The sequence below is a fragment of the Coregonus clupeaformis genome, chromosome 31, assembly GCF_020615455.1.
Source record: "Coregonus clupeaformis isolate EN_2021a chromosome 31, ASM2061545v1, whole genome shotgun sequence".
Classification (NCBI taxonomy): domain Eukaryota; kingdom Metazoa; phylum Chordata; class Actinopteri; order Salmoniformes; family Salmonidae; genus Coregonus; species Coregonus clupeaformis.
The window spans coordinates 8,594,264-8,621,453 of NC_059222.1; the positions used below are offsets into that span (position 1 = coordinate 8,594,264).

Below are 27,190 nucleotides of genomic sequence, written 5' to 3' on the forward strand. Positions count from 1 at the left end.
GTTTGCATGTCTGCTATTCTTCACTTTTACAAGTACATTTTACATAAACGTTTACTGTACAGTACATATTGCTATTTTAACCTCCCTACTCAACAGTAGTTCTAGTTTCTTAAAGAATACCGAACATTGTACACACACACACACTTCTCCTTTCTGCTTCCCTCTCACACATTGTAAACTGTCAGTGGGGAAGAACTGGCCAAACCAGTGTGATCAACAACTACAGTGCATTTGGAAAGTATTCAGACCCTTTCACTTTTTCCACATTTTGTTACGTTACAGCCTTATTCTAAAACAAATAAATACAAATGACATTTTAGTCATTTAGCAGACGCTCTTATCCAGAGCGACTTACAGTTAGTGAGTGCATACATTTTCATACTGGCCCCCCGTGGGAAACGAACCCACAACCCTGGCGTTGCAAGCGCCATGCTCTACCAACTGAGCTACAGAGGATTCTCATCAATCTACACACAATACCCCATATTGACAAAGCAAAAACAGTTTTTTAGAAATGTTTGCAAATGTATTTTTTTAAAACGGAAATATCACATTTATGTAAGTATTCAGACCCTTTACTCAGTACTTTGTTGAAGCACCTTTGGTAGCGATTACAGCCTTGGCTCTTCTTGGATATGATGCTACAAGCTTGGCACACCTGTATTTGGGGAGTTTCTCCCATTCTTCTCTGCAGATCCTCTCAAGCTCTGTCAGGTTGGATGGGGAGCGTCGCTGCACAGCTATTTTCAGGTCTCTCCAGAGATGTTATATCGGGTTAAAGTCCGGGCTCTGGCTGGGCCATTCAAGGACATTCAGAGACTTGTCCCGAAGCCACTCCTGCGTTGTCTTGGCTGTGTGCTTAGGATCGTTGTCCTGTTGGAAGGTGAACCTTCGCCTCAGTCTGAGGTCCTGAGTGCTCTGGAGCAGGTATTCAAGGATCTCTCTGTACTTTGCTCCGTTCATCTTTCCCTCGATCCTGACTAGTCTCTGAGTCCCTGCTGCTGAAAAACATCCCCATAGCATGATGCTGCCACCACCATGCCTTACCGTAGGGATGGTGCCAGGTTTCCTCCAGACATGACACTTGGCATTCAGGCCAAAGAGTTCAATCTTGGTTTCATCAGACCAGAGAATCTTGTTTCTCATGGTCTGAGAGTCCTTTGGATGCCTTTTGGCAAACTTCAAGCGGGCTATCATGTGCCTTTTACTGAGGAGTGGCTTCCGTCTGGCCACTCTACCATATAGGCCTGATTGGTGGAGTGCTGCAGAGATGGTTGTCCTTCTGGAAGGTTCTCCCATCTCCACAGAGGAACTCTAGAGCTCTGTCAGAGTGACCATCGGGTTCTTGGTCACCTCCCTGACCAAGGCCCTTCTCCCCCGATTGCTCAGTTTGGCTGGGCGGCCAGCTCTAGGAAGAGTTGGTGGTTCCAAACTTATTCTATTTAAGAATGATGGAGGCCACTGTGTTCTTGGGGACCTTCAATGCTGCAGAAAGTGTTTGGCACCCTTCCCCAGATCTGTGCCTCGACACAATCCTGTCTCAGAGCTCTACGGACAATTCCTTCGACCTCATGGCTTTGTTTTTGCTCTGACACGCACGGTCAACTGTGGGACGTTATATAGACAGGTGTGTGCCTTTCCAAATCATGTCCAATCAATTGAATTTACCACAAGTGGACTCCAATTAAGTTGTAGAAACATCTCAAGGATGATCAATGGAAACAGGATGCACCTGAGCTCAATTTTCGAGTCTCATAGCAAAGGGTCTGAATACTTATGTAAATAAGGTATCTGTTTTTTATTTTTAATACATTTGCAAAAATGTCTAAAAACCTGTTTTCGTTTTGTCATTATGGGGTATTGTGTGTAGATTGATGAGGACAAAAAATGATTTAATAAATTTTAGAATAAGGCTGTAAAGTAACAAAATGTGGAAAAAGTCAAGGGGTCTGAATACTTTCTGAATGCACTGTATACAGTATAAATGATCAAAATCACACCACTTTATGTACAATATATACAACATTTATTTCAATTATTAATATATAAAATAGACAATGTACTTAATTTTCACCATAGAAAAAATACATGTAATAAATACAAAGACCATTTTTGTTTTGCGGTATAACAAAACATACAGCACAATTTGACAATAATCTTAGATGAGACATTAGATATTACTGAGGATAAATGCTATGCAACATTGATATTGAGAAGATAGCTAAATATATCTTACATGAGTATTCATCAACACGTCATTTTTGACAATTTAAATCATATTGCTATTACTTTCCAAACATTAAGTCAACCCCAGTCTAGTGGAGTCAGCAGGGGTTTATTGATAAATCCTGGATATTACAAGGTTTTCAATTGAATTAAGCACCACCTCATCTCGGTCCTCTTCTCCCTCATTCACCTCCCAAATCCTCTTCTACCACCACATCTTTCCTTCACATCCTGTTATCCCTCTCTGCCTCATTCTTTTATTCCTTCACCATTCTTTTCCTTCGTTCTTTCTCCTTACAGTGTTAGTCTCCCTCTCGAGCCATTTCAGAAAACAAACGTAAAATACATTTTATCATAAATAACAATACGTATCATCACCTTGGTACTTGATAGAAAAATAATATCCCTACAACAAGCCACTCGACTCACTATGAAATTAGTACAAATATGGTGTACACGCATACTAAAATCATCTTACAGCAACATGACCATCGGCTTTTAGCATATCTAAACAGCTCATTACGACAGTTAAACATTACACAAATAATCGTCACACACTCAGTACAACAATTAGACGTGAGAATATCCCAAAACTAGTCATACGCAGGTATTTGAAACATACATTACACCACAGCACTCATTAGCTTTTGTAATATCTATTCTTTAAATACAAATAAAATAGAATACCTCTGAATAAATGTTCGCTCAAACATTTTTGTCTCTTGTATAAACATTACAAAATAACATAAAGGAATGTATTAATAGATTTTTGCATTGACATAGTATTCTACGAGATGTGGATTTTTCGACTTTCCAGCAATGACCAACTACAACCAAAGCTGTTCATGACAAACCAAAATGTGCACTGTGCAGTTGAAAAACAACCATGTAGCCACTACAAACGGCAACACAGTGAAGCACAATAGTATCGACACACAAGAGTACAGATGAACAACACTCCAAGACATGTACAGATGTCAATTGTGATGCCATTTAAACGCAAAGCTTGCATTGGAAGAAGCTGCGGAAGAGTACGATTAACCCAGGCATTGTGTAGCGGGGCTAGATGCCATGCTAGAAGGCAGAGCGCTAGCTGGCTTAGCCTGTTGAGTAGCAGTATAAGAGAGCACCAGCAGCAAGACTGGCTTTGTCGAGGGATGTTGTCTGTGTCCCTGTTTTGCACGTCTGTCGTGCCACAGTCGGATTCGTCAGCAGTCGGATTTCCTCACCTGTATGAGTCTGTATGTGTGTTGGCTGGGTTTTGAGTGAGTATTTGTCACTGACTGAACACCTTACTTGTGTGTGTGTGTTTGTGACAGAGTTTCCGTTAGCTGGTATTAGCCGGCTTTTGGTCGATAAATAAAATTGCTATTGTCCTGGAGAAGAAGAAAAATCCCATTGCGAAAATGCATTTTAGCCTATTCATTGATTGAAATACCAGTCGATGTAGAGCGAGAGCTGCTGCTACAGCTCGTTTGTTGCTGCTGGAGTGAAACGTGCTTTTTTAACAATTCTATATGCAATTGTGTGTTAAAAACAGTTTTGATGGCCATGATTAACAAGAGCTACTATTTTTATTTTTCAACTATTAATTGAAGCACACTTCCCATTCAAGTGCATAGGCAACTTGGCAGGCTTCAGTGTGTCAACACACCACTTTGCAATGAGCTGGAGGCAGTATGCATTTTGAAAACATACACTTAATTGTTTGAAACCTGAACGTTTTACTACATATTATGAGGCATGTATTACCTTGCTTCAAATTAGCCTATCCAAAATCCAACCAAATGTGCAGGCAATTATTTTATAAAGACTTCCATGTTCTGCTGGTTTTCAAATCAACTTTCTTTCATTGCCCAGTAGCCAAAGGCACAATCCTAGTCATATAAGCAACCCATGCTAGTTGTTGCATCTTTAGAGCTCCCCTCTTTCTAAATTTCTAACAGATATTTTAATCTGTCTCATGAAACCGCTCGCATGTGTGGTACGCTTTTGACAACTGTGTTTTCCCGACAATTGCATTATGGAACAAACATTTGCACGTAGCTTACTGCCTAGTGCGGAATTGCTGTGCTTATAATGTGAAGAAATAATAGTTTATCAACATTTCAAGTTAAACTTTCTGATCTGTAGCATGAGCCTCATTGCTTTAAAAAACAAAAAAAGGGGATGTAGCCTAGGCCTACTGGTTGTATGAATTTGGGATCTATCGTCCCACAACTGTCCCAGAGTCTGTTTGGAATAGGCTATTTCTTTCTCACACAGAACGACATGTTGACCAATAGAATAGGTAAACTTTTCTACTATGGTGGATAGTAGATTGACATAGGCTATGTTCATTACTCATCTTGTTGGCTGAGGAAAAGTAAATGTGGACAGTTATTCTAACATCTTCAAATTGCGCATCGAAATTCGGTATGAAGGATTCACATCGTTGCATCCTCGAGTTGCATGTCCTGTTAAAATGAATGACCATAATCTAAATGTGATTTCTGTAATTCTGAGCACTGTGGGTGGACGCCCAAATCAGGTTACACACCCAATGCATATGGGTCCGGTAAATGTCTTAAATGTCCGGTAAATTAAAATGCTTCCGGTCAAATGTCCGACGCCACATTTTCCTAACGGAAACCCTGGTGTGCGAGTGTATGTGTATCATCCTAAGTGCATGAGTTTCATAAGTGCCTATTTATTTGTGTTCCTCCAATCCTCATGGGCTTTCCATGTGTCTGCCTGTGTGCGTGTATATGAGAGTGTATGTGCGTGCATGAGTCCCTCCCCAGCCCGGTCGGTTCCTCCTAGGACCCCCCCTGCTCTCTCTGGACGTGGGCCTGTGGTGGGGTCTTCACTATGGTAATGACCGAAGCTGTGTTGAGGCGTGGGGCCGTAGCCAGGAGGTTGCCCCCTCCAGACTCTAACCCACGGGCGAACCTCTGCAGGGCTGCCAGCCTGGCCCCCAGGCCCTCCAGCTCTCTCCTCATCCCTGCGTTCTCCACCCCCAGCCTCTCCACCTCCCTCTGGAGCTCCTTCTTTTGCTGCTCCAGGGCCTCGCGCTGGGACACGCGCTTCACCCGGCAGCTGGCCGCGTAGCCGCGGTTCTTCAGGGTACGCCGGCGCTGCTTGAGCTTCTGGACCTCCTCGCGGGATAGACCCCGTAGGTGCAGGTTGAGCTCCCGTACAGACAGGGACATGAGCTCGCTGTCCGACAACACCGGAACGTTCTCACCACACTCCCGCTTCACCTGGAGAGGGATGGAAAGTTGTATCATTTTCTTTGCAAAGTTTGTTGTGACGTGTGTGTAAAATGCATTTTAAAATTAGAATAAACTCCAAACTTAAATGTTTTGCAATTCTACCTTCAGGGCTTTGCTGCTTCTTTCTGATGTCATGGTCTGGCGTTATCCTGTGTCTCTGACACCAGTAAACACAGATTTATAGACGATCTACAAGAGAGGGAGTGAGAGAAAGGACATACAATTAAGTTGAAGCATTTGAGAAATATTAATTTCACGTGTTCCCTATATACTACTTAGTATAGTAGGATATAAAGATATTCCATCTTGGACTGAAGATTTTCTTTTGGAAAAAAATTAATAAGAAAAAAACACATCCCACACACTTGTGCGGTCTATCATTACCATTTTTTGAAAGTTTAAGATTTCTCCTGGCTGGAATCGTGAAGGGAAGTTAGGCCTATCATGTGCCCATCCCACATTGCTCAAAGCAGGTGTTCCCCTCAAACACTAGTAACCACTTCTTCCTAACACTCATTGCAGAACTGGCCTCTCCAAAACATGAATTGGTAATAATACAGTAATAATTTAAAGCACTGTTCATTGGAGGCTGGCTGGGTTGTACTCTTGCATGTGAAACTCTGCATTTTAAGGATATTTTTCTACATTTTAATATCTTATCTATTCAGGACAAGTGGCATCCGTGTTTTGAGTGTTACTTCATCAGTTATTCTTGTCTTTGATGTAGGCTATCCTCACCATGTGTTGTCATAATAATTCACAACCTTACATTGTCTAGTCTAGACCTGATAATAATTATTGTTCTAAACCTAAAGAAAGGCTCTGATGAGTTTGCTTTTGGTGGATCCTTGACCTTACCGTTTCCCGAAATGCGTGGGTAGTGACCGTACACTCAACGACTGTCTTACCACGAGGCGCGGTTGTAAACCGATATGACCATTTCATAATGTCATAGTGATTCAGCAATAAGCTGCCCACCGCTAGTGTCTGACGGGCGACTACAATCTCTCTCTTACATGTATTTTGTCAATAAAACTCCATTAAATATTTAACAATACATGCCTCCTCAAATTATCAATTTAAAGCAGTATGTTGTGCCTAATAATAGTGTTGTAATACAATACAGTGCTGACGTTAAATGTAGACCACATGATGTTTCAATACATAATTAAAACTATCTGAGAATAAGTTGTTGTTGTTTAATAAACCAACTTTCGTTATTAACAGAATAAAAGGGAAGATTTCTGCCTAAGTAAACATTTAATTCTCAATAAAATCCACCCATTTCCTTATACGGAAGGGAGCTGGCGAGCTAGGTGCGCCATGCTACGCTAACTCGATGCGATAGTAAACACACGGCCATTGCAAGTGCGCAGGTGGCCACCCATTTCTTTTAGCAACGTTTAAAATTGTTCATTTTAATACAATAAAAAAATGAGAACCTACACAATTTTATACAGAACACCAAATATCGAGTACAATACCTGACACGCATCTAAGATATGTACATAGTGAATATGCGGTCGTATCATTGTTGCCAAATTGTAACAATTTCGCAAGGCTAACTAAACAACATGCTAACGTTAGCTAGCTAATTTAGCTAGTACTCTAGCTAGCACAATAGCCAACAACATGGATTAGCCAATGCTAGGTGGCTAACCCGAAAAGCAAACAGCTGCCTACTTACTTGTCCTTGGCTATGTCGTTGGAGAGTACCAGCTGCCAGTCCTTCAGTTGTCGACACAATTGTATAAATAAATAAAATTTAAACACGGAGAAACGTAAAATACTGTGTTCAGTCGAAGCGAATCAAGCGACAAAATGTCAGTTCGTCTTTTCCCGGAATTAATCTGTTCTGTGGGGTTGGATTCTTTCATTCACAAAAAACACAGTAACAATGACGTAAACTCTAAAGAATGAGGGTGGATCCCGCCCGCCCCAAGCGTACGAGCTGGAAGGATGTAAACAATAAGGATTCCCTGCGACCCAAACTTTTCCATGATGATGACCTGCTTCTCCTTTCCTATCCGTATTGATTTAGAAAGGCACTGCATGGAAAAGGAAAATAGATTAGAGAAGAATGACATCCCAAAGGAATAGTCAGCTGCCTTTGCTGCTTGCTCATATGGAACACGTAGTGAATGTTAGTGAAAATGACTTTCATGTTTATAAAGGTGAAATAAAAAGCAACAACCTGAAATTCCAATTATGCTTATAGAAAGGGGAGAGGCTGACTCCTTACTAATACATTGCATTTGGAAATCACAAATGTTGAGGCTCTCCTTATAGTGGATTACTAGCCCAAATATCACAATTTCTAATACAGAAATACTATAAACTGTATGTTCATAACAAACTTTTTTTTTAAAGTTTTTTTTTTAACAGTTTTTTGTTGAATCCGGAAACACACTATTAGACCTCTCGTACGACAGAGGGCGCAATTTATTTAAGCGAGTCAGGCATGTAACCCTTTTGGCCATACTGTTGGCTTTGCAGTGTGTGGAGGAAGTCAAACAAGACAGAGTAGTTATTTGCTCTGATTCATGTGCAGTGTTAATGAGTCTCCAGTCCTTTAGCTCACAAGACCTGCTTCATGAGGTGCTACAAACCCATGGCAAGATTAAACAGATGGGTATAAAGATCAGATTTACTTGGGTCCCAGCCCATTTGGGGGTGGAGGGGAACGAGGCAGTAGATTAACAGGCTAAACAAGCACTTAGTAGTGGGGATGTTGATGTTGAAGTTTCAATGAGCAAGGCAGAGGCAAAAAGACTGATCTATACAGTGATGGTCCCGTGTAGCTCAGTTGGTAGAGCATGTGGGTTCGTTTCCCACGGGTGACCAGTATGAAGAAAAAAAATGGATGCACTAACTGTAAATCGCTCTGGATAAGAGCGTCTGCTAAATGACTAAAATGTAAAATGTAAATGTAATGGTGCAGAGATGGCAGGAGCAGTGGAATAGAGATAAGGGAATGCATTTATTTCAAGTACAGAGGAAAGCCGGGGAGGGGAGGACGGCAGGAAGGGACAGAAGAGAGGAGGCTATTTTTACAAGATTAAGGGTGGGACACAGCCAGTTGAATAAGAAATTAAATGTGATAGGAAAGCATCCAACAGGAAAGTTTGTTTATTGTCAGGAAACAGAGACCTTGGAGCATGTACTGTGGGCAGTATCAGAGGGAAAGAGAGATGATGAGCTCTAGTATGAGGGAGAAGGGGATACAGGAAATTAGTTTAAAGAGTATATTGAGTAGAAGTCGCTCTGGATAAGAGCGTCTGCTAAATGACTAAAATGTAAATGTAAATGTAACGTCATTAGATATAGTCTCAAATATTTTGTTATCTTTTTTAAGAGCAAGGTTGGCAGGTAGGATTTAGTTTCTCCCAGTCTCTGGCCCACACTCCAGTACAGTAGGTGGCGGTAATGCACCATAACGTTGGCTGCCAACCGCCGATAACCCCCACTGAAGAAGAAGAAGTAACCATTTTGCGGTCATCGATCCAACGCACATGCAGCTTTTACCCAAGTGACCTCAGGTTGTCGCAGGACCAATGCTCACTCTTGGGTCCAACATTTATGCAAGCCGGGGTCAACGCAATAATTCCACGATAAAATATAAAAATACTGATTTGCCCTTCCACCGATTGAGGTACATTTTAAATTAGCTAAACACACCGGCTGGTAAGCGGCACGAGAACAGTTTTCCATGGCTGGAATCGTAGAGCTATCACCGGCTGCGGGCCCAGTCGAGACCCGGCCCCCAGAAGGCGAGATCGATGAAGATGAAGATGAAGAGGTATAGATTAATGGAAACTTGACACCTGTCACCCCGTAACTGTTATGCACGATCATACGTACAGTTTCACTTGAATGATACGCCTATTTGACTAGCTAGCTGGCTGTGGCTACTGGGTCATTTGTTATGCGAGTAATTGCTAGCTAGTTTGCTAACGTTAGCGTGGTAGCCGGCTAGCTAACTGTCACATGACATGTACAGCTATAATAGCTGTTTTACATGTGTCTGTACTGTAATTGACTGTACTGTAAATTTTAATTAAATGAAATAAGATAAGCTAGATAAGTCAGAATTGTCTAAAAATCTCATGTGTCATTCAGTGATCTATAGCTTACAGTACTAAGTAGTACCCCAACAGAGCTGGTTACTTTTGAGACATTCAAATACGTAATTCATGTAGTTACTATATACACTATATATACAAAAGTATATGGACACCCCTTCAAATTGATATATTCGGCTATTTCAGCCACACCCTTTGCTAACAGGTGTATAAAATCGAGCACAGAGCCATGCAATCTCCATAGACATATGATGCCACCTGTCCAACAAGTCAGTTTGTCAAATTTCTGCCCTGCTAGAGCTGCCCCGGTCAACTGTAAGTGCTGTTATTGTGAAGTGGAAATGTCTAGGAGCAACAACGGCTCAACCGCGAAGTGGTAGGCCACACAAGCTCGCAGAACAGGACCACCGAGTGCTGAAGCAGGTAGCTTGTAAAAATCGTCTGTCCTCGGTTGCAACACTCACTACCGAGTTCCAAACTGTGCCTCTGGAAGCAACGTCAGCACTATAACTGTTCGTTGGGAGCCGAGCAGCCGCACACAAGCCTAAGATCACCATGCATAATGCCAAGCGTCAGCTGGAGTGGTGTAAAGCTTGCCGCCATTGGACTCTGGAGCAGTGAAAACGTGTTCTCTGGAGAGATTAATCATGCTACACCATCTGGCAGTCCGACGGACGAGTCTGCGTTTGGCGGATGCCAGGAGGACGCTACCTGCCCGAATGCATTGTGCCAACTTTAAAGTTTGGTGGAGGAGGAATAATGGTCTGGGGCTGTTTTTCATGGTTCGGGCTAGGCCCCTTAGTTCCAGTGAAGGGAAATGTTAACGCTACAGCATACAATGACATTCTAGAGGATTCTGTGCTTCCAAATTTGTGGCAACAGTTTGGGGAAGGCCCTTTCCTGTTTCAGCATGACAATGCAGAAAATGGTTTGTCGAGATCGTTGTGGAAGAACTTGACTGGCCTGTACAGAGCCCTGACCTCAACCCCATTGAACACCTTTGGGAGGAATTGGAACGCCGACTGCGAACCAGGCCTAATCGCCCAACATCAATGCCCGACCTCACTAATGCGCTTGTGGCTGTGTACCTAGTGTGGTGGCAGAATTTGTTGTGAGCTGTTGTAAAAAAAATAATCCACAACACTAGTGTACCTAGTGGAAAGCCTTCCCAGAAGAGTGGAGGTTATTACAGCAGCAAAGGGAGGGACCAACTCCATAGTGGTCCGCTGTAGCTCAATTGGTAGAGCATGGCGCTTGTAATGCCAGGGTAGTGGGTTCGATCCCCGGGACCACCCATACGTAAAAATGTATGCACACATGACTGTAAGTCGCTTTGGATAAAAGCGTCTGCTAAATGGCATATTATTTATTTATATTATATATTAATGCCCATGATTTTGGATTGAGATGTTCGACGAGCAGGTGTCCACATACTTTTGGTCATTTAGTGTACCTCCATTCTTTTATTGGGTCTGAAATAACCATGTTATCTGTGTTGTAGTAACTTCCTTGTGTCTCCCTTCCCTCAGCTGGATGAGACTCTTATGGAGAGGCTGTGGGGTTTGACTGAGATGTTCCCTGCTACACTGCGCTCTGCAGCTGAGGTGACCGCATCAGGCTCAGTCACTGTGGCCAAGAAGCTGTACAGGTAAACGTTCTCCTGAAAACTGCTGTGGCTGCTCTGGGTGTATCAGCAGCCTTGGAGTAGACCTCTCGTTTTAGATCTTCACCTACCCCATTCATAGATGCTAACTACCTTTAGTGCCTATTGACGATAGTGTCTTCTGGCTGGGGGAGTTTTGTTAAGAGCCCCGACCCTTGCCCTAAACGTTAACACGCATCGCTTGCAGTACGGTTTTGGAAACACTTTTCTTATATATTTCCTATCAGCGAGAAATAATAGTAATAAAAAAAAAGGTTAAATTACTACACACCTTTATGGGGTTAGGGGTCCAATATGGCCAAATGTCCATGTTACAGCGCTTGTTTATGGAAAACAGACGGAAGACAGTCCAAACAGAAGATGGACGCCACAAACGTGAGAAATACTGTCAGCTGCAACTGTGTTAAAACAGTAAGTGTATATTTTGCATTTGTGAAATTATTTTGATGTGATATCAAAGTAGAGGGCTTTATGTTTCTAGAACCGTACCGCAATTGAGAATCGATTCACGTTTAGATGGAGTATTTGGCTGTTTTGGCTGCCAGAGCCAATTCGTCTCTAAACAGAACATGTAAGGTCCTTGGACTATAAGGAGTAACGTTAGGCTCCTTTAGTCCATTATTGGGCTAATCTTCACCATACACACAGACATAATAAGGACGGAGCTGTGTGTGGATGGAGCACTATATTGCATTCACAGTTCTGAACAGCTCCTCTGTATTCCAAGGACTGTTTTCCCTGCCTGCCCCTGATCTTGCTAAGGACAGTCAGTTAGGCCATCTCTGCATTTGTTATTATCTACTTCAGTTCTCTCTCCACGTCTGTTTGTTATTTTACCCCCACCTTTCCATCTTACTTCCTGCCTCTGTTTCTTCCAGTTACTCCCGCGTTGCCCTGTGGGTGGGCACTACCTCGTTCATGATCCTGGTCCTTCCGGTGGTCTTTGAGACTGAGAGACTACAGCTGGAGCAGCAGCAGCTACAGCAGCAGAGACAGGTACTGTACTGTACTTTCCCACTGACAGACCATGTTCAGTTCCAAATACACCACCTAGGCCCTACTATAATGGCCTTGGGCTTGGCTCTGGTTTATGTCTGAAGAAACAAATGCAAATGGCCAAAAGTACACAAAAATTGCCTAGCATATCAGACAGCAAGGTGGAGATATAATCATATAGCTACAGTGAGCTCTGTACTCCAGCACCATGATTACGGATAGTGAATTAATAATAATGATGAATGAGAAAGTTAGACGCACAAGTATCATACCCCTAAGACATGCTAACCTCTCACCATTACAATAAAAGGTGAGGTTAGCATATTTGGGGGGGTATGACATTTATGCCTCTGTAACTTTCTCACTCATCATTATTCACGATTCATTGAAGATTATTCGTAATCATGGTAGCATCCACATTAATGTAGAATTGTTTATAAACATTCTATTCTTATTTGCAATAAAAGTGACTCAAATGACACTATATTATTTACCATACATTTCTATTGGGCACAAAATAATCTTAAACAAAACCAAAACAAACAGCAAAAGCATCCAATAAGTTTATAGGGTCACAAGCTTAATGTAATCATTGTGTGCTAGGAATATGGGACCAAATACTAAACTTTTGACTACTTTAATGCACATATAAGTGAATTTGTCGCAATACTTTTGGTCCCCTAAAATGGGGGGGACTATGTACAAAAAGTACTGTAATTTGTAAACAGTTCACCCAAAATGGATGTAAATACCCTCAAATTAAAGATGACAGTCTGCACTTTAACCTCATAGTCATTGTATAATTTCAAATCGAAAGTGCTGGAGTACAGAGCCAAAACAACAACAACAATGTTCACAGTCCCAATACTTTTGGAGCTCACTGTATACCTATCCTATACTTTTCGATCTACGTGAAAAGCCTTAGGGGGTTGGATTTGGAATTGGGCAAATCCCTCTTTCATTAGGATCTGCAATGTTGTCAATTAATAAATTAACAAATGTTTTTGTGATGCCACTTCCTTGTGTAGGTCTTGTTGGGCCCCAACGCAGGGATGTCAGGTGGGATGCCAGGGTTAATGACTCCCGCTCCAGTGAAGATGTGACCGATGTCCCTCCGACAGCCTTAGCACTTCAACCAACGAGGGAGAGTGGAGGCTTGGAAGGAGAGAGAGACAAAGAAGAGGGAGAAGAGAATACAAAGCTGCATCTGGTCAGCACATGTGGTAAAAAATCATTCCAACATCCAGGATTGGCCATTTTAAGGAGATTAGAGGAGGATGATGTCACTTCCTGGGTGTTGCAATAATGTATGTCCCTTTCACTGTCTCTCTTACTCAACATCCTGCAGAGACTTCTGCACACTGTCTTCTGAGCACTGTTTTTACTTCATTTCTTTTTTATACATAGCGATATAAATATGTATGTGTTCCAGGGGGTTTGGATCAGGTGGATAATTGAAGAAATTTGATTATTATTGTGGTTATAAGTGGTTACCAAGAGTGTGTGGTCTGAAGAAAAATGTTTTAATGTGGGTGTGTAGCTACATATGGCCTTGAAACCGTTGTAACCTGTGTTTGGTTTGGGAATGTGTTCATTCCACTCGTGTGTGGGAAAATCATGGTAGACATTACTTACATCATAGATCCGTCATATTCACAATCACAGCTGGTCATTGAGATCTATAGTGTCTGCTGGTTTTCCTTGTTACCTCTCCATCAAGAACTGGCATACACTAGAGAAGCCAGGTAAGGTCATTGTCCATTGAGTTGGTGACTTCTTGGTTGAGGCAACAAAGACCAGTAGGCCACAAGACTCCAAAGACAAAGCCATAGATAGGGTGTTAAAGTGTTCTTTGTTGTGAGTGTTAGAATTCCGATTGAACAACTTTACAGAGGGATAGCCAATTTAAAAAGCGTTGGTGATCAGAGTATGTATGAAAAATGTATGCACTCACTAACTGTAAGTAGCTCTGGATAAGAGCGTCTGCTAAATGACTAAAATATAAATGTATGTCACGTGTTGCTTGAGACTTTTTCATTTGTGGGCATTAAAGCCATAAAAAAAATGCATCACAAAGTATATTTTAATAAGATTCAAACAGCACTTTCCCTACATACTGTATAACTCTGTAAATATATTATGTCAATGTACACATACTCCTGTCAAGCCTGAGAGAATGTCAGTTACTTTTCTCTATTGTCACTTTGGAATGTATGTTCTCTTAACTTTGCTTCCAGAGCGAATTCTATGTCTTGTGTTTTCGACTTGACTGCAGGAATAAAAACACCAACGAAATGGACATTACTTTTTTTTTTATTGTCATGTCATATAAAGTGGATAGGTGCAGGGAAATGTAATGTGCTGCTTTGCCTCCTTTACAGTTAACTTGTTTGTTATTATTTATATGTACCTGACTTTCCTCTATCTGAGACATTACATTTGTATACTGTAGTAAAGTACAGGTAAATACTACATGCATCAATATTATTCCCAAAGATTGTTGCTGAGGAGAGCATCTCACATGTACAGTTTGACTGACATTTTACTTGATAGTTGCTGATGAGAGAGCATCTCCAGTGTAACTTTTTTGATTGCCAGTTTTCAACTTTCAGCACGAGCGTCAAACATTCCCGCCCCCTGAAAAGAAATCTAAGGTGGCAAGTCATACACAAAAAATGTATGCACGCATGACTGTAAGTCGCTTTGGATAAAAGCGTCTGCTAAATGGCATATTATATTATTATTATATGTCATTTTTCATCTTGATAAGGTCATCATCATTAGCTTTGCAACATTTTACAGGTTTGTCAATTTAGTGAAGGAAGCAACCTCATTCTGTAGCTGTTGATAAAATCTTTCAGGAGCTATAGCTAACGTTGGGTAGCTAACAGATCGCTTGCTGACATCGCAAGAAATGTTATTTATTAACTGGTAGCATATAACGTTAGCTAGCTAGCTAGCTTGCTGGAACAAAAAACATCAAGTTTAAGAGCTAGCTACATTGCGCGAATCAAGATGAAAGCCGCCGAGGATCAAGTTGTGGAGGATGAGGCCGGATACCAAGATGATGAGGTAACCTGCCTAAACTAGCTAATATTAGCTTGCTTGCTAGCCTTGCTGCGGACAGTTTTGTTAGCTAGCATTCTCGTAGCTGCTACTAGCTAGCTACAGTACTTTTAAAACATTTTTTCCAGGTAGAGTGGATTGTTGTAGCTAGTAAGTTAGCTATCACTCATTGTTAATCATTCATAACATAGCTAGCTAATATATTGTTTGGTAGTGGTAACTCAATTTCTACACTACTTGAATCTAGCCTAAGTCAGTGGTGTGTCAGTCAGATCATGTTACTTCTCAACATGGTTTCAAACAGGTTGTTTTGTCATATTCTTTACCCACAGGAGTCCTTTTTCCAAGACATAGACACCCTACAGAAGCATGGAATTGTGAGTATATCTGAAAACAAGGTCTAGGAAAGAAGTCTGCCCTGATCCTTGAGTGTATAGACACTTCGTCATGGGTTGGTTGGTAGATAAACTCAAGATTACACCTCAAAGCTAATAAGTAAAAAAACACTTTCTCTCTCTATTCTCTCCCACCACCACACCTCTCTCTCCCACCTTCGCTCTCTCTCCTCTCCTTCCACCCACCCAACATTCATACAGAACATGGCAGATTTAAAGAAGCTGAAGTCTGTGGGTATCTGCACAGTGAAGGGGATCCAGATGACCACACGCAGAGCCCTGTGTAACATCAAGGGCCTTTCAGAGGCCAAGGTGGACAAGATCAAAGAGGCTGCTGGGAAAATGCTGGTGAGAGACTCAGCTGATTCACCTTCAGCATAGAGGACTTTGGTGTCTCATGATTAGTTTTGTTGTCAAGGCCCTAAAGATTTGGTTTGGGGCTGAGGTATGGAAGACATGCATCAATCAACTTCAGTTGACTTGTGTTCATTGTAGACCAATGGTTTCCTGACAGCATTTGAATATAGTGCAAAGAGGAAACAAGTGTTCCGCGTCACGACTGGAAGCCTGGAGTTTGAGTTAAGATTCGCCCCAACATGCTCATCTGTTCATAACCTTTCATATTAATACATTTTCCTGAGTCCTGTTGCAGTATAACACAGTACTCCTATTTTTCCACTTCATCCGTCGGTCTGCTCTGCAGTAAACTACTTGGAGGAGGCATGGAGAGCATGGCAATCACTGAGGCATTTGGAGGTGAGCTCTGTCTCTGACTGTGTGTCCCTCAGTCAAATATACAGTGGGGGAAAAAAGTATTTAGTCAGCCACCAATTGTGCAAGTTCTCCCACTTAAAAAGATGAGAGAGGCCTGTAATTTTCATCATAGGTACACGTCAACTATGACAGACAAAATGAGAAAAAGAAATCCAGAAAATCACATTGTAGGATTTTTATGAATTTATTTGCAAATTATGGTGGAAAATAAGTATTTGGTCAATAACAAAAGTTTCTCAATACTTTGTTATATACCCTTTGTTGGCAATGACACAGGTCAAACGTTTTCTGTACATCTTCACAAGGTTTTCACACACTGTTGCTGGTATTTTGGCCCATTCCTCCATGCAGATCTCCTCTAGAGCAGTGATGTTTTGGGGCTGTCGCTGGGCAACACAGACTTTCAACTCCCTACAAAGATTTTCTATGGGGTTGAGATCTGGAGACTGGCTAGGCCACTCCAGGACCTTGAAATGCTTCTTACGAAGCCACGCCTTTGTTGCCCGGGCGGTGTGTTTGGGATCATTGTCATGCTGAAAGACCCAGCCACGTTTCATCTTCAATGCCCTTGCTGATGGAAGGAGGTTTTCACTCAAAATCTCACGATACATGGCCCCATTCATTCTTTCCTTTACACGGATCAGTCGTCCTGGTCCCTTTGCAGAAAAACAGCCCCAAAGCATGATGTTTCCACCCCCATGCTTCACAGTAGGTATGGTGTTCTTTGGATGCAACTCAGCATTCTTTGTCCTCCAAACACGACGAGTTGAGTTTTTACCAAAAAGTTCTATTTTGGTTTCATCTGACCATATGACATTCTCCCAATCCTCTTCTGGATCATCCAAATGCACTCTAGCAAACTTCAGACGGGCCTGGACATGTACTGGCTTAAGCAGGGGGACACGTCTGGCACTGCAGGATTTGAGTCCCTGGCGGCGTAGTGTGTTACTGATGGTAGGCTTTGTTACTTTGGTCCCAGCTTTCTGCAGGTCATTCACTAGGTCCCCCCCGTGTGGTTCTGGGATTTTTGCTCACCGTTCTTGTGATCATTTTAACCCCACGGGGTGAGATCTTGCGTGGAGCCCCAGATCGAGGGAGATTATCAGTGGTCTTGTATGTCTTCCATTTCCTAATAATTGCTCCCACAGTTGATTTCTTCAAACCAAGCTGCTTACCTATTGCAGATTCAGTCTTCCCAGCCTGATGCAGGTCTACAATTTTGTTTCTGGTGTCCTTTGACAGCTCTTTGGTCTTGGCCATAGTGGAGTTTGGAGTGTGACTGTTTGAGGTTGTGGACAGGTGTCTTTTATACTGATAACAAGTTAAAACAGGTGCCATTAATACAGTTAACGAGTGGAGGACAGAGGAGCCTCTTAAAGAAGAAGTTTCAGGTCTGTGAGAGCCAGAAATCTTGCTTGTTTGTAGGTGACCAAATACTTATTTTCCACCATAATTTGCAAATAAATTCATTAAAAATCCTACAATGTGATTTTCTGGATTTTTTCTTCTCAATTTGTCTGTCATAGTTGACGTGTACCTATGATGAAAATTACAGGCCTCTCTCATCTTTTTAAGTGGGAGAACTTGCACAATTGGTGGCTGACTAAATACTTTTTTCCCCCACTGTATGATTAATCTCATGCTCATGATGTATAAGACTGGAAGTTGAGGCCCAATGGCTAAAATTGACCTGACCTGGGTCAGATATAAAACATGTTTTTGTCACACTGTCACTGTAAATGTTTTATCCCTCAGAGTTTCGGACAGGCAAGACCCAGCTCTCTCATACACTGTGTGGTAAGTTAATGGCTGAGGGGTCTTTTCGGTAGTCCCAGATTTCCCAGTCTTGGAAGTGAGTTTTCAAAAACGTACAGACATTCTTCCATGGTTGGTTCTTTTCATTTAGTCCTTGTCTCTGTTGTTCTTCAGTCACAGCCCAGCTTCCTGGAGAGGACGGCTACACAGGAGGAAAAGTAATCTTCATCGACACAGAGAACACCTTGTATCCTAATTTATCTGAGCTCTAATCTATAAAGTCAGATTAGGATCAATCTAAACCCAGCTAACAATTCTAGGGAGAGAGAACGTTTTTGTAATGTTACCCATAATATCTATGTTAGCAACAACCTTCTGAGAACTTTCTTTTGCATGTTTTGGTGTTAAAGTTAGGAGAACATTCACTTAATGTCAAGCAGAATTGATCTAGAACATGGTTACAATGTTCTCAGAATATTAATGTAGACTTGTTTTATGGGAAGGTTCAAGAACATTCATGTGTGCAGTTTTCTGAGGGTTAGGAGAATATTCCATCAGTGTCACATCAAACATACACAGACAGGATTAATATGGTCATGAAAATCCTGGAAAAGTCATGGAATTAAAAATAAAAAAAATTCCTGGCCTGAAAAAGTTTTGGAAAATTATAAAACTCGAAAAGTCATGGAAATTAATTTCATGATTTCTGTTAATGTAATTTATGTATGCACAGTTTTTAAATATTTTATCATAAATAGAAATCAACACTTCAGCCAGGATCGGTTTGGCACTTTAGCGCGTCTGTGTTTGCGCGCATGACCTGCATGTGTGTGAGATGAGTGGGCCATTGCTCAAGGAGACAGAGACAGTTGGACATTGCGGCAGCAGGTAGACAGGCCTATAAAATATGATGGAGAACAGACTAATAACTAGGTAGCCAGTTGAAACATATATTGTACCCTCTAGTTAACTGTTAAGATATTATTAGCATGTATTAATGTTTTAGTCATGTCCCAAAAAAGTTTCCACTGACACTCGCGAAAAAGGCCATACAAAGTTGACAAACTTTTTGGGAACAATTCATATGATTCATTTAAACTATTATTTTTTGACGAAACGAACAACTCACTTAACCATTGTATTAGTTGGGATTGGGTTCAATCGCGGTGAATCGAATCATGTGAATCCCAAAATTTTTTTGGGATGTAGCCTTTCTTTTGAATTATGTGGCTTCAAAACTTGTTTTTTCTCCCATTGTTCTCTGCAGATCCTCTCAAGCTCTGTCAGGTTGGATGGGGAGCATCGCTGCACAGCTATTTTCAGGTCTCTCCAGAGATGTTAGATCGGGTTAAAGTCTGGGCTCTGGCTGGGCCACTCAAGGACATTCAGAGACTTGTCCCGAAGCCACTCCTGCGTTGCCTTGGCTGTGTACTTAGGGTCGTTGTCCTGTTGGAAGGTAAACCTTCACCCCAGTCTGAGGTCCTGAGCGCTCTGGAGCAGGTTTTCATCAAGGCTCTGTGTACTTTGCTCCGTTCATCTTTCCCTCGATCCTGACTAGTCTCCCTGTCCCTACCGCTGAAAAACATCCCCACAGCATGATGCTGTCACCACTATGCTTCACAGTAGGAATGGTGCCAGGTTTCCTCCAGACGTGACGCTTGGCATTCAGGCCAAAGAGTTCAATCTTGGTTTCATCAGACCAGAGAACCTTGTTTTTCATGGTTTAAGAGTCCTTTAGGTGCCTTTTGGAAAACTCCAAGCGGGCTGTCATGTGCCTTTTACTGAGGAGTGGCTTCCGTCTGGCCACTCTACCATAAAGGCCTGATTGGTGGAGTGCTGCAGAGATGGTTGTCCTTCTGGAAGGTTCTCCCATCTTCACAGAGGAACTCTGGAGCTCTGTCAGAGTGACCATCTTGGTCACCTCCCTGACCAAGGCCCTTCTCCCCCGATTGCTCAGTTTGGCCGGGCGGCCAGCTTTAGGAAGAGTCTTGGTGGTTCCAAACTTCTTCCATTTAAGAATGATTGAGGCCACTGTGTTCTTGGGAACCTTCAATGCTACAGAAATCTTTTGGTACCCTTCCCCAGATCTGTGCCTTGACACAATCCTGTCTCGGAACTCTACGGACAATTCCTTCAATCTCATGGCTTGGTTTTTGCTCTGACATGCACTGTCAACTGTGGGACCTTATATAGACAGGTGTGTGCCTTTCCAAATCATGTCCAATCAATTGAATTTACCACAGGTGGACGACAATCAAATTGTAGAAACATCTCAAGGATGATCAATGGAAACAGGATGCACCTGAGCTCAATTTCGAGTCTCATAGCAAAGGGTCTGAATACTTATGTACATTTTACATTTTAGTCATTTAGCAGACGCTCTTATCCAGAGCGACTTACAGTTAGTGCATACATTATTATTTTATTTTTTCATACTGGCCCCCCGTGGGAATCGAACCCACAACCCTGGCGTTGCAAACGCCATGCTCTACCAACTGAGCTACATCCCTGCCAGCCATTCCCTCCCCTACCCTGGACGACGCTGGGCCAATTGTGCGCCGCCCCATGGGTCTCCCGGTCGCGGCCGGCTACGACAGAGCCTGGATTCGAACCAGGATCTCTAGTGGCACAGCTAGCACTGCGATGCAGTGCCTTAGACCACTGCGCCACTCGGGAGGTTAAATAAGGTATTCTGTTTTTTATTTTTAATACATTTGCAAACATTTCTAAAAACCTGTTCGCTTTGTCATTATGGGGTATTGTGTGTAGATTGAGGACATACAAAAAAAAATGCATTTTAGAATAAGGCTTTAACGTAACAAAATGTGGAAAAAGTCAAGGGGTCTGAATACTTTCCAAATGCACTGTAAGTATGACTATCGGTAAAATAGAAAAGGTACATTTCCTGAAGAACATTTGATTCAGGAGTATCATTAAAACAGGTTAATAAACTCCACTAACATTAGGCAACTATACAGAAAGCCCTTCAATTGCTGAAGTAAGTAAATAAAATAAATGATGAGAATAGTCAGATGAACTGATACCTGACATGGACATGGTGGCGTAGCAGGAAGATCGGAGGACCGTGAACCAAGAGATTGTGAGTTCAAATCTCAGGTGAGGACATGTTGAAATAATAATTACTGTATAAATGAACATGCACAATGTAATCATGTATGTCAAATATGTAAGTTGAAAATACTATGTTAAAAGCACTGTCTGTGAGTATCCCTTGCCAACAGACAAAGAGCAATTAATGGAACAGTGGTTCACCTATCGAGTCCTTGATTGACTCGGCAACAGTAACAAGGTGTAATGGATTTTCCTTTGGACACAAATGTTCTTTCAACGTTCCCATGAAACGTGTTTAGAACATTAATATCAAAATGTTCTGAGAACATGGCAACCATGTTCTGTGTATGTTTGGTAGGACATTGATGGAATATTCTTCTAACCCACAGAAACTGGACACATGAATGTTCTTGCAATGTTCCCATGAAATGTGTCTAGAACATTAGTATCTTAAGTTCTGAGAACATGGTAACCACGTTCTGGGTAAGTTCTATTTGACATTAAGGGAATTGTCTATTGGAAACATTCCTTGTACATCACGGTTAGTTAATGACCTAGTGAGCCTCTTTAGGGAACATTCTCTAAAGTTGTGGGAACATTTGTTGTTAGCTGGGAAATCAACTGTACCTTTGCAAGTATTTCTGAGGATACAGGGTCTTAAATATCACAGTATATTTAATTCACATGACTCAGCCAATAGAGTCTCTTACAAAATCCTATGTTTTCCTTAACCCGATGTGACCCTCTAGTCGTCCAGACAGGCTGAAGGACATAGCAGACAGGTTCAATGTGGACCATGATGCTGTGCTGGACAATGTGTTATACGCCCGAGCCTACACCAGTAAGATATCTATCTTACTCATTAAAACAGTACCTCTCTATCATTACTGCCTAAACCTGAGAACATATTGTCTGAGGAAAGCAGTTTCACTATCTTAGATATGAATGTTAAGTATACATTTTGAGTCTGTTGTTTGTAAACAAAAAAATACTGTATACATTTGAGGCTGATTGCTGTGTTTCCTAACTGGTACTTATGACATCAGACGATTAGGTATTTGTACTGTATACCTAATTGGATTTCAACTTCAGGTGAACACCAGATGGAGCTGTTGGATTTTGTGGCAGCCAAATTCCACGAGGAGGGCGGCGTCTTCAAACTTCTGGTATTAATGAAAATAAAAGAAAATCAATATCACCTGTCACATTGTTTTATGGTAGTTATATTTTCATATTGTCAACTTCCATCACTGTACCTATCTTTCGGTAACACTTTAATTAATGCCAACAGGTATAATGCATTATTATGTTTAATACGCATTTATAATGTCTTGTGTCTCTATGTCTTTCCCCTTCCTCCCCTCAGATCATAGACTCCATCATGGCTCTGTTCCGGGTAGATTTCTCTGGGCGAGGGGAGCTGGCAGAGAGACAGCAGAAGCTGGCCCAGATGCTCTCCCGTCTGCAGAAGATCTCTGAAGGTCTGGCGACTTCTCTTGCAGACTTATATGCAAACTATGGAAATAGTAGACGTACATTGCAGCAGAAAAACTCTTGACTTTTGCATAAACCTTGCATTGATGTAGACGTATTGATATTCATGTCTTCTGCTCTCCTCTCCCTAGAGTACAACGTTGCAGTGTTTGTCACCAACCAGATGACTGCAGACCCTGGAGCTGGGATGTCGTAAGTGACTGTAACTAGATTTAGGAACTAGGGATTGGTTTGGAATTGGACGGCAAGTCAGCAACTCACTCATTTGGCTAAAGTTCTAACAGGTTTTGGCCTGGAATTCTGATCTGAGGGTTTCTCTTGTCTCTGTCAGGTTCCAAGCTGATCCCAAGAAGCCAATTGGAGGGCACATCCTGGCACATGCGTCCACCACACGAATCAGCTTGAGGAAAGGACGCGGAGAGTTGAGAATTGCCAAGATATTTGACAGGTAATTAGTCTGAAAGTTCACCCACTCAATATATGTTGTTCTCATTATTCCTTAGTAATAACAACCCCCCCCCCCCCCTTGCATTGTAAAGAAATGGTCGAATAGGATTTTTCTCGCTTATGGAGAAAGATCTACCTCATCATAGCTTCGTTCTTTTCCATGATCTCCTGCAGTCCTGATATGCCTGAGAATGAGGCCACTTTCGCCATCACTCCAGGGGGAATTGCTGATGCCAAAGAGTGAAAGACCCTCATGGATTTACCAGTAGAGGACATTTTGTTGTGTTACAAAGTGGGATTAAAATAGATTTAATTGTCTTTTTTTTTGTCAACAATCTACACAAAATACTCTTGTCAAAGTGGAAGAAAAATACCCATTATACCAACCCTACCATGTCACAACACAACTGATTGGCTCAAACGCATTAAGAAGGAATTAAATTCCACAAATTAACTTTTAACAAGGCACACCTGTTAATTGAAATGCATTCCAGGTGACTACCTCATGAAGCTGGTTGAGAGAATGCCAAGAGTGTGCAAAGCTGTCATCAAGGCAAAGGGTGGCTATTTGAAGAATCTCAAATATAGAATATATTTTCATTTGTTTAACACTTTTTTGGTTACTAGATGATTCCATATGTGTTATTTCATAGTTTTGATGTCTTCACTATTATTATACAATGTAGAAAATAGTAAAAAAGAAAAGAAAAACCCTTGAATGAGTAAGTGTGTTCAAACTTTTGACTGGTACTGTGTATATATACAGTACCAGTCAAATGTTGAGGTTGGGTGATTGTGTAGGCCAGGTCATCTGATGCAGCACTCCATCACTCTCCTTGGTCAAATAGCCCTTACACAGCCTGGAGGTGTGTTGGGTCATTGTCCTGTTGAAAAACAAATGATAGTCCCACTAAGTGCAAACCAGATGGGATGGCGTATCACTGCAGAATGCTGTGGTAGCCATGCTGGTTAAGTGTGCCTTGAATTCTAAATAAATCACAGACAGTTTCACCAGCAAAGCACCCCCACACCATAACACCACCTCCTCCATGCTTTACGGTGGGAAATACACATGCAGAGATCATCCGTTCACCCACACCGCGTCTCACAAATCCACTGCGGTTGGAACCAAAAATCTTGAATTTGGACTCCAGACCAAAGGACACATTTCCACTGTTCTATTTTCCATTGCTCGTGTTTCTTGGCCCAAGCAAGTCTCTTCTTCTTATTGGTGTCCTTTAGTAGTGGTTTCTTTGCAGCAATCGACCATGAAGGTCTGATTCACACAGTCTCCTCTGAACAGTTGATGTTGAGATGTGTCTGGTACTTGAACTCTGTGAAGCATTTATTTAGGCTGCAATTTCTGAGGCTGGTAACTCTAATGAACAAATCCTCTGCAGCAGAGGTAACTCTGGGTCTTCCTTTCCTGTGGCGTTCCTCATGAGAGCTAGTTTCATCATAACGCTTGATGGTTTTTGCGACTGCATTTGAAGAAACTTTCAAAGTTCTTGAAATGTTCCGTATTGACTGACCTTCATGTCTTAAAGTAATGATGGACTGTCGTTTCTCTTTGCTTATTTGAGCTGTTCTTGCCATAATATGGACTTGGTCTTTTACCAAATAGGGCTATCTTCTGTATACCAACCCTACCTTGTCACAACACAACTGATTGGCTCAAACGCATTAAGAAGGAAAGAAATTCCACAAATGAACTTTTAACAAGGCACACCTGTTAATTGAAATGCATTCCAGGTGACTACCTCATGAAGCTGGTTGAGAGAATGCCAAGAGTGTGCAAAGCTGTCATCAAGGCAAAGGGTGGCTATTTGAAGAATCTCAAATATAGAATATATTTTCATTTGTTTAACACTTTTTTGGTTACTACATGATTTCATATGTGTTATTTCATAGTTTTGATGTCTTCACTATTATTATACAATGTAGAAAATAGTAAAAAAGAAAAGAAAAACCCTTGAATGAGTAAGTGTGTTCAAACTTTTGACTGGTACTGTGTATATATACAGTACCAGTCAAATGTTGAGGTTGGGTGATTGTGTAGGCCAGGTCATCTGATGCAGCACTCCATCACTCTCCTTGGTCAAATAGCCCTTACACAGCCTGGAGGTGTGTTGGATCATTGTCCTGTTGAAAAACAAATAATAGTCCCACTAAGTGCAAACCAGATGGGATGGCGTATCACTGCAGAATGCTGTGGTAGCCATGCTGGTTAAGTGTGCCTTGAATTCTAAATAAATCACTGACAGTTTCACCAGCAAAGCACCCCCACACCATAACACCACCTCCTCCATGCTTTACGGTGGGAAATACACATGCAGAGATCATCCGTTCACCCACACCGCGTCTCACAAATCCACTGCGGTTGGAACCAAAAATCTTGAATTTGGACTCCAGACCAAAGGACACATTTCCACTGGTCTATTTTCCATTGCTCGTGTTTCTTGGCCCAAGCAAGTCTCTTCTTCTTATTGGTGTCCTTTAGTAGTGGTTTCTTTGCAGCAATCGACCATGAAGGTCTGATTCACACAGTCTCCTCTGAACAGTTGATGTTGAGATGTGTCTGGTACTTGAACTCTGTGAAGCATTTATTTAGGCTGCAATTTCTGAGGCTGGTAACTCTAATGAACAAATCCTCTGCAGCAGAGGCAACTCTGGGTCTTCCTTTCCTGTGGCGTTCCTCATGAGAGCCAGTTTCATCATAGCGCTTGATGGTTTTTGCGACTGCATTTGAAGAAACTTTCAAAGTTCTTGAAATGTTCCGTATTGACTGACCTTCATGTCTTAAAGTAATGATGGACTGTCGTTTCTCTTTGCTTATTTGAGCTGTTCTTGCCATAATATGGACTTGGTCTTTTACCAAATAGGGCTATCTTCTGTATACCAACCCTACCTTGTCACAACACAACTGATTGGCTCAAACGCATTAAGAAGGAAAGAAATTCCACAAATGAACTTTTAACAAGGCACACCTGTTAATTGAAATGCATTCCAGGTGATTACCTCATGAAGCTGGTTGAGAGAATGCCAAGAGTGTGCAATGCTGTCATCAAGGCAAAGGGTGGCTACTTTGAAGAATCTCAAGTATAAAATATATTTTCATTTGTTTAACACTTTTAACAAGTGTTAAACAAATGGTTCCTACATGATTCCATATGTGTTATTTCATAGTTTTGATGTCTTCACAATTATTCTACAATGTAGAAAATAGTAAAAATAAAGAAAAAGCCTTGAATGAGTACGTGTTTCCAAACTTTTGACTGGTACTGTATATACACACACATATACAGTGGGGAGAACAAGTATTTGATACACTGCCGATTTTGCAGGTTTTCCTACTTACAAAGCATGTAGAGGTCTGTAATTTTTATCATAGGTACACTTCAACTGTGAGAGACAAAAATCCAGAAAATCACATTTGTATGATTTTTAAGTAATGAATTTGCATTTTATTGCATGACATAAGTATTTGATACATCAGAAAAGCAGAACTTAATATTTGGTACAGAAACCTTTGTTTGCAATTACAGAGATCATACGTTTCCTGTAGGTCTTGACCAGGTTTGCACACACTGCAGCAGGGATTTTGGCCCACTCCTCCATACAGACCTTCTCCAGATCCTTCAGGTTTCGGGGATGTCGCTGGGCAATACGGACTTTCAGCTCCCTCCAAAGATTTTCTATTGGGTTCAGGTCTGGAGACTGGCTAGGCCACTCCAGGACCTTGAGATGCTTCTTACGGAGCCACTCCTTAGTTGCCCTGGCTGTGTGTTTTGGGTCGTTGTCATGCTGGAAGACCCAGCCACGACCCATCTTCAATGCTCTTACTGAGGGAAGGAGGTTGTTGGCCAAGATCTCGCGATACATGGCCCCATCCATCCTCCCCTCAATACGGTGCAGTCTTCCTGTCCCCTTTGCAGAAAAGCATCCCCAAAGAATGATGTTTCTACC

General features: G+C 41.7%; 3 protein-coding genes across 3 annotated transcripts; 2 read left to right on the plus strand and 1 right to left on the minus strand.

Annotated features, from left to right (window-relative positions):
- Positions 1-4,548: 4,548 nt before the first annotated feature.
- maff (v-maf avian musculoaponeurotic fibrosarcoma oncogene homolog F) lies at positions 4,549-7,488 on the minus strand. Its single transcript, XM_041858796.2, has 3 exons — positions 7,168-7,488; positions 5,583-5,669; positions 4,549-5,468 (listed from the first exon to the last, which is right to left on the minus strand). Exons 2-3 carry the CDS (start codon positions 5,613-5,615, stop codon positions 5,025-5,027), a joined length of 477 nt encoding a protein of 158 aa, XP_041714730.1. The 5' UTR covers positions 5,616-5,669; positions 7,168-7,488; the 3' UTR covers positions 4,549-5,024.
- Positions 7,489-8,955: 1,467 nt separating this feature from the next.
- LOC121547481 (mitochondrial import receptor subunit TOM22 homolog) lies at positions 8,956-14,520 on the plus strand. The gene is made up of 4 exons (XM_041858798.2): positions 8,956-9,279; positions 11,092-11,210; positions 12,104-12,221; positions 13,250-14,520. The coding sequence occupies exons 1-4, from the start codon at positions 9,190-9,192 to the stop codon at positions 13,322-13,324; spliced, it is 402 nt and encodes a 133-aa protein (XP_041714732.1). The 5' UTR covers positions 8,956-9,189; the 3' UTR covers positions 13,325-14,520.
- Positions 14,521-14,886: 366 nt separating this feature from the next.
- Positions 14,887-23,542, plus strand: LOC121547996 (meiotic recombination protein DMC1/LIM15 homolog). Its single transcript, XM_041859400.2, has 13 exons — positions 14,887-15,293; positions 15,620-15,664; positions 15,884-16,030; positions 16,178-16,260; positions 16,386-16,438; positions 18,212-18,253; positions 18,386-18,458; positions 22,033-22,124; positions 22,376-22,449; positions 22,650-22,764; positions 22,909-22,969; positions 23,109-23,225; positions 23,399-23,542. The coding sequence occupies exons 1-13, from the start codon at positions 15,237-15,239 to the stop codon at positions 23,466-23,468; spliced, it is 1,029 nt and encodes a 342-aa protein (XP_041715334.1). The 5' UTR covers positions 14,887-15,236; the 3' UTR covers positions 23,469-23,542.
- The last annotated feature ends 3,648 nt before the right edge of the window (positions 23,543-27,190 follow it).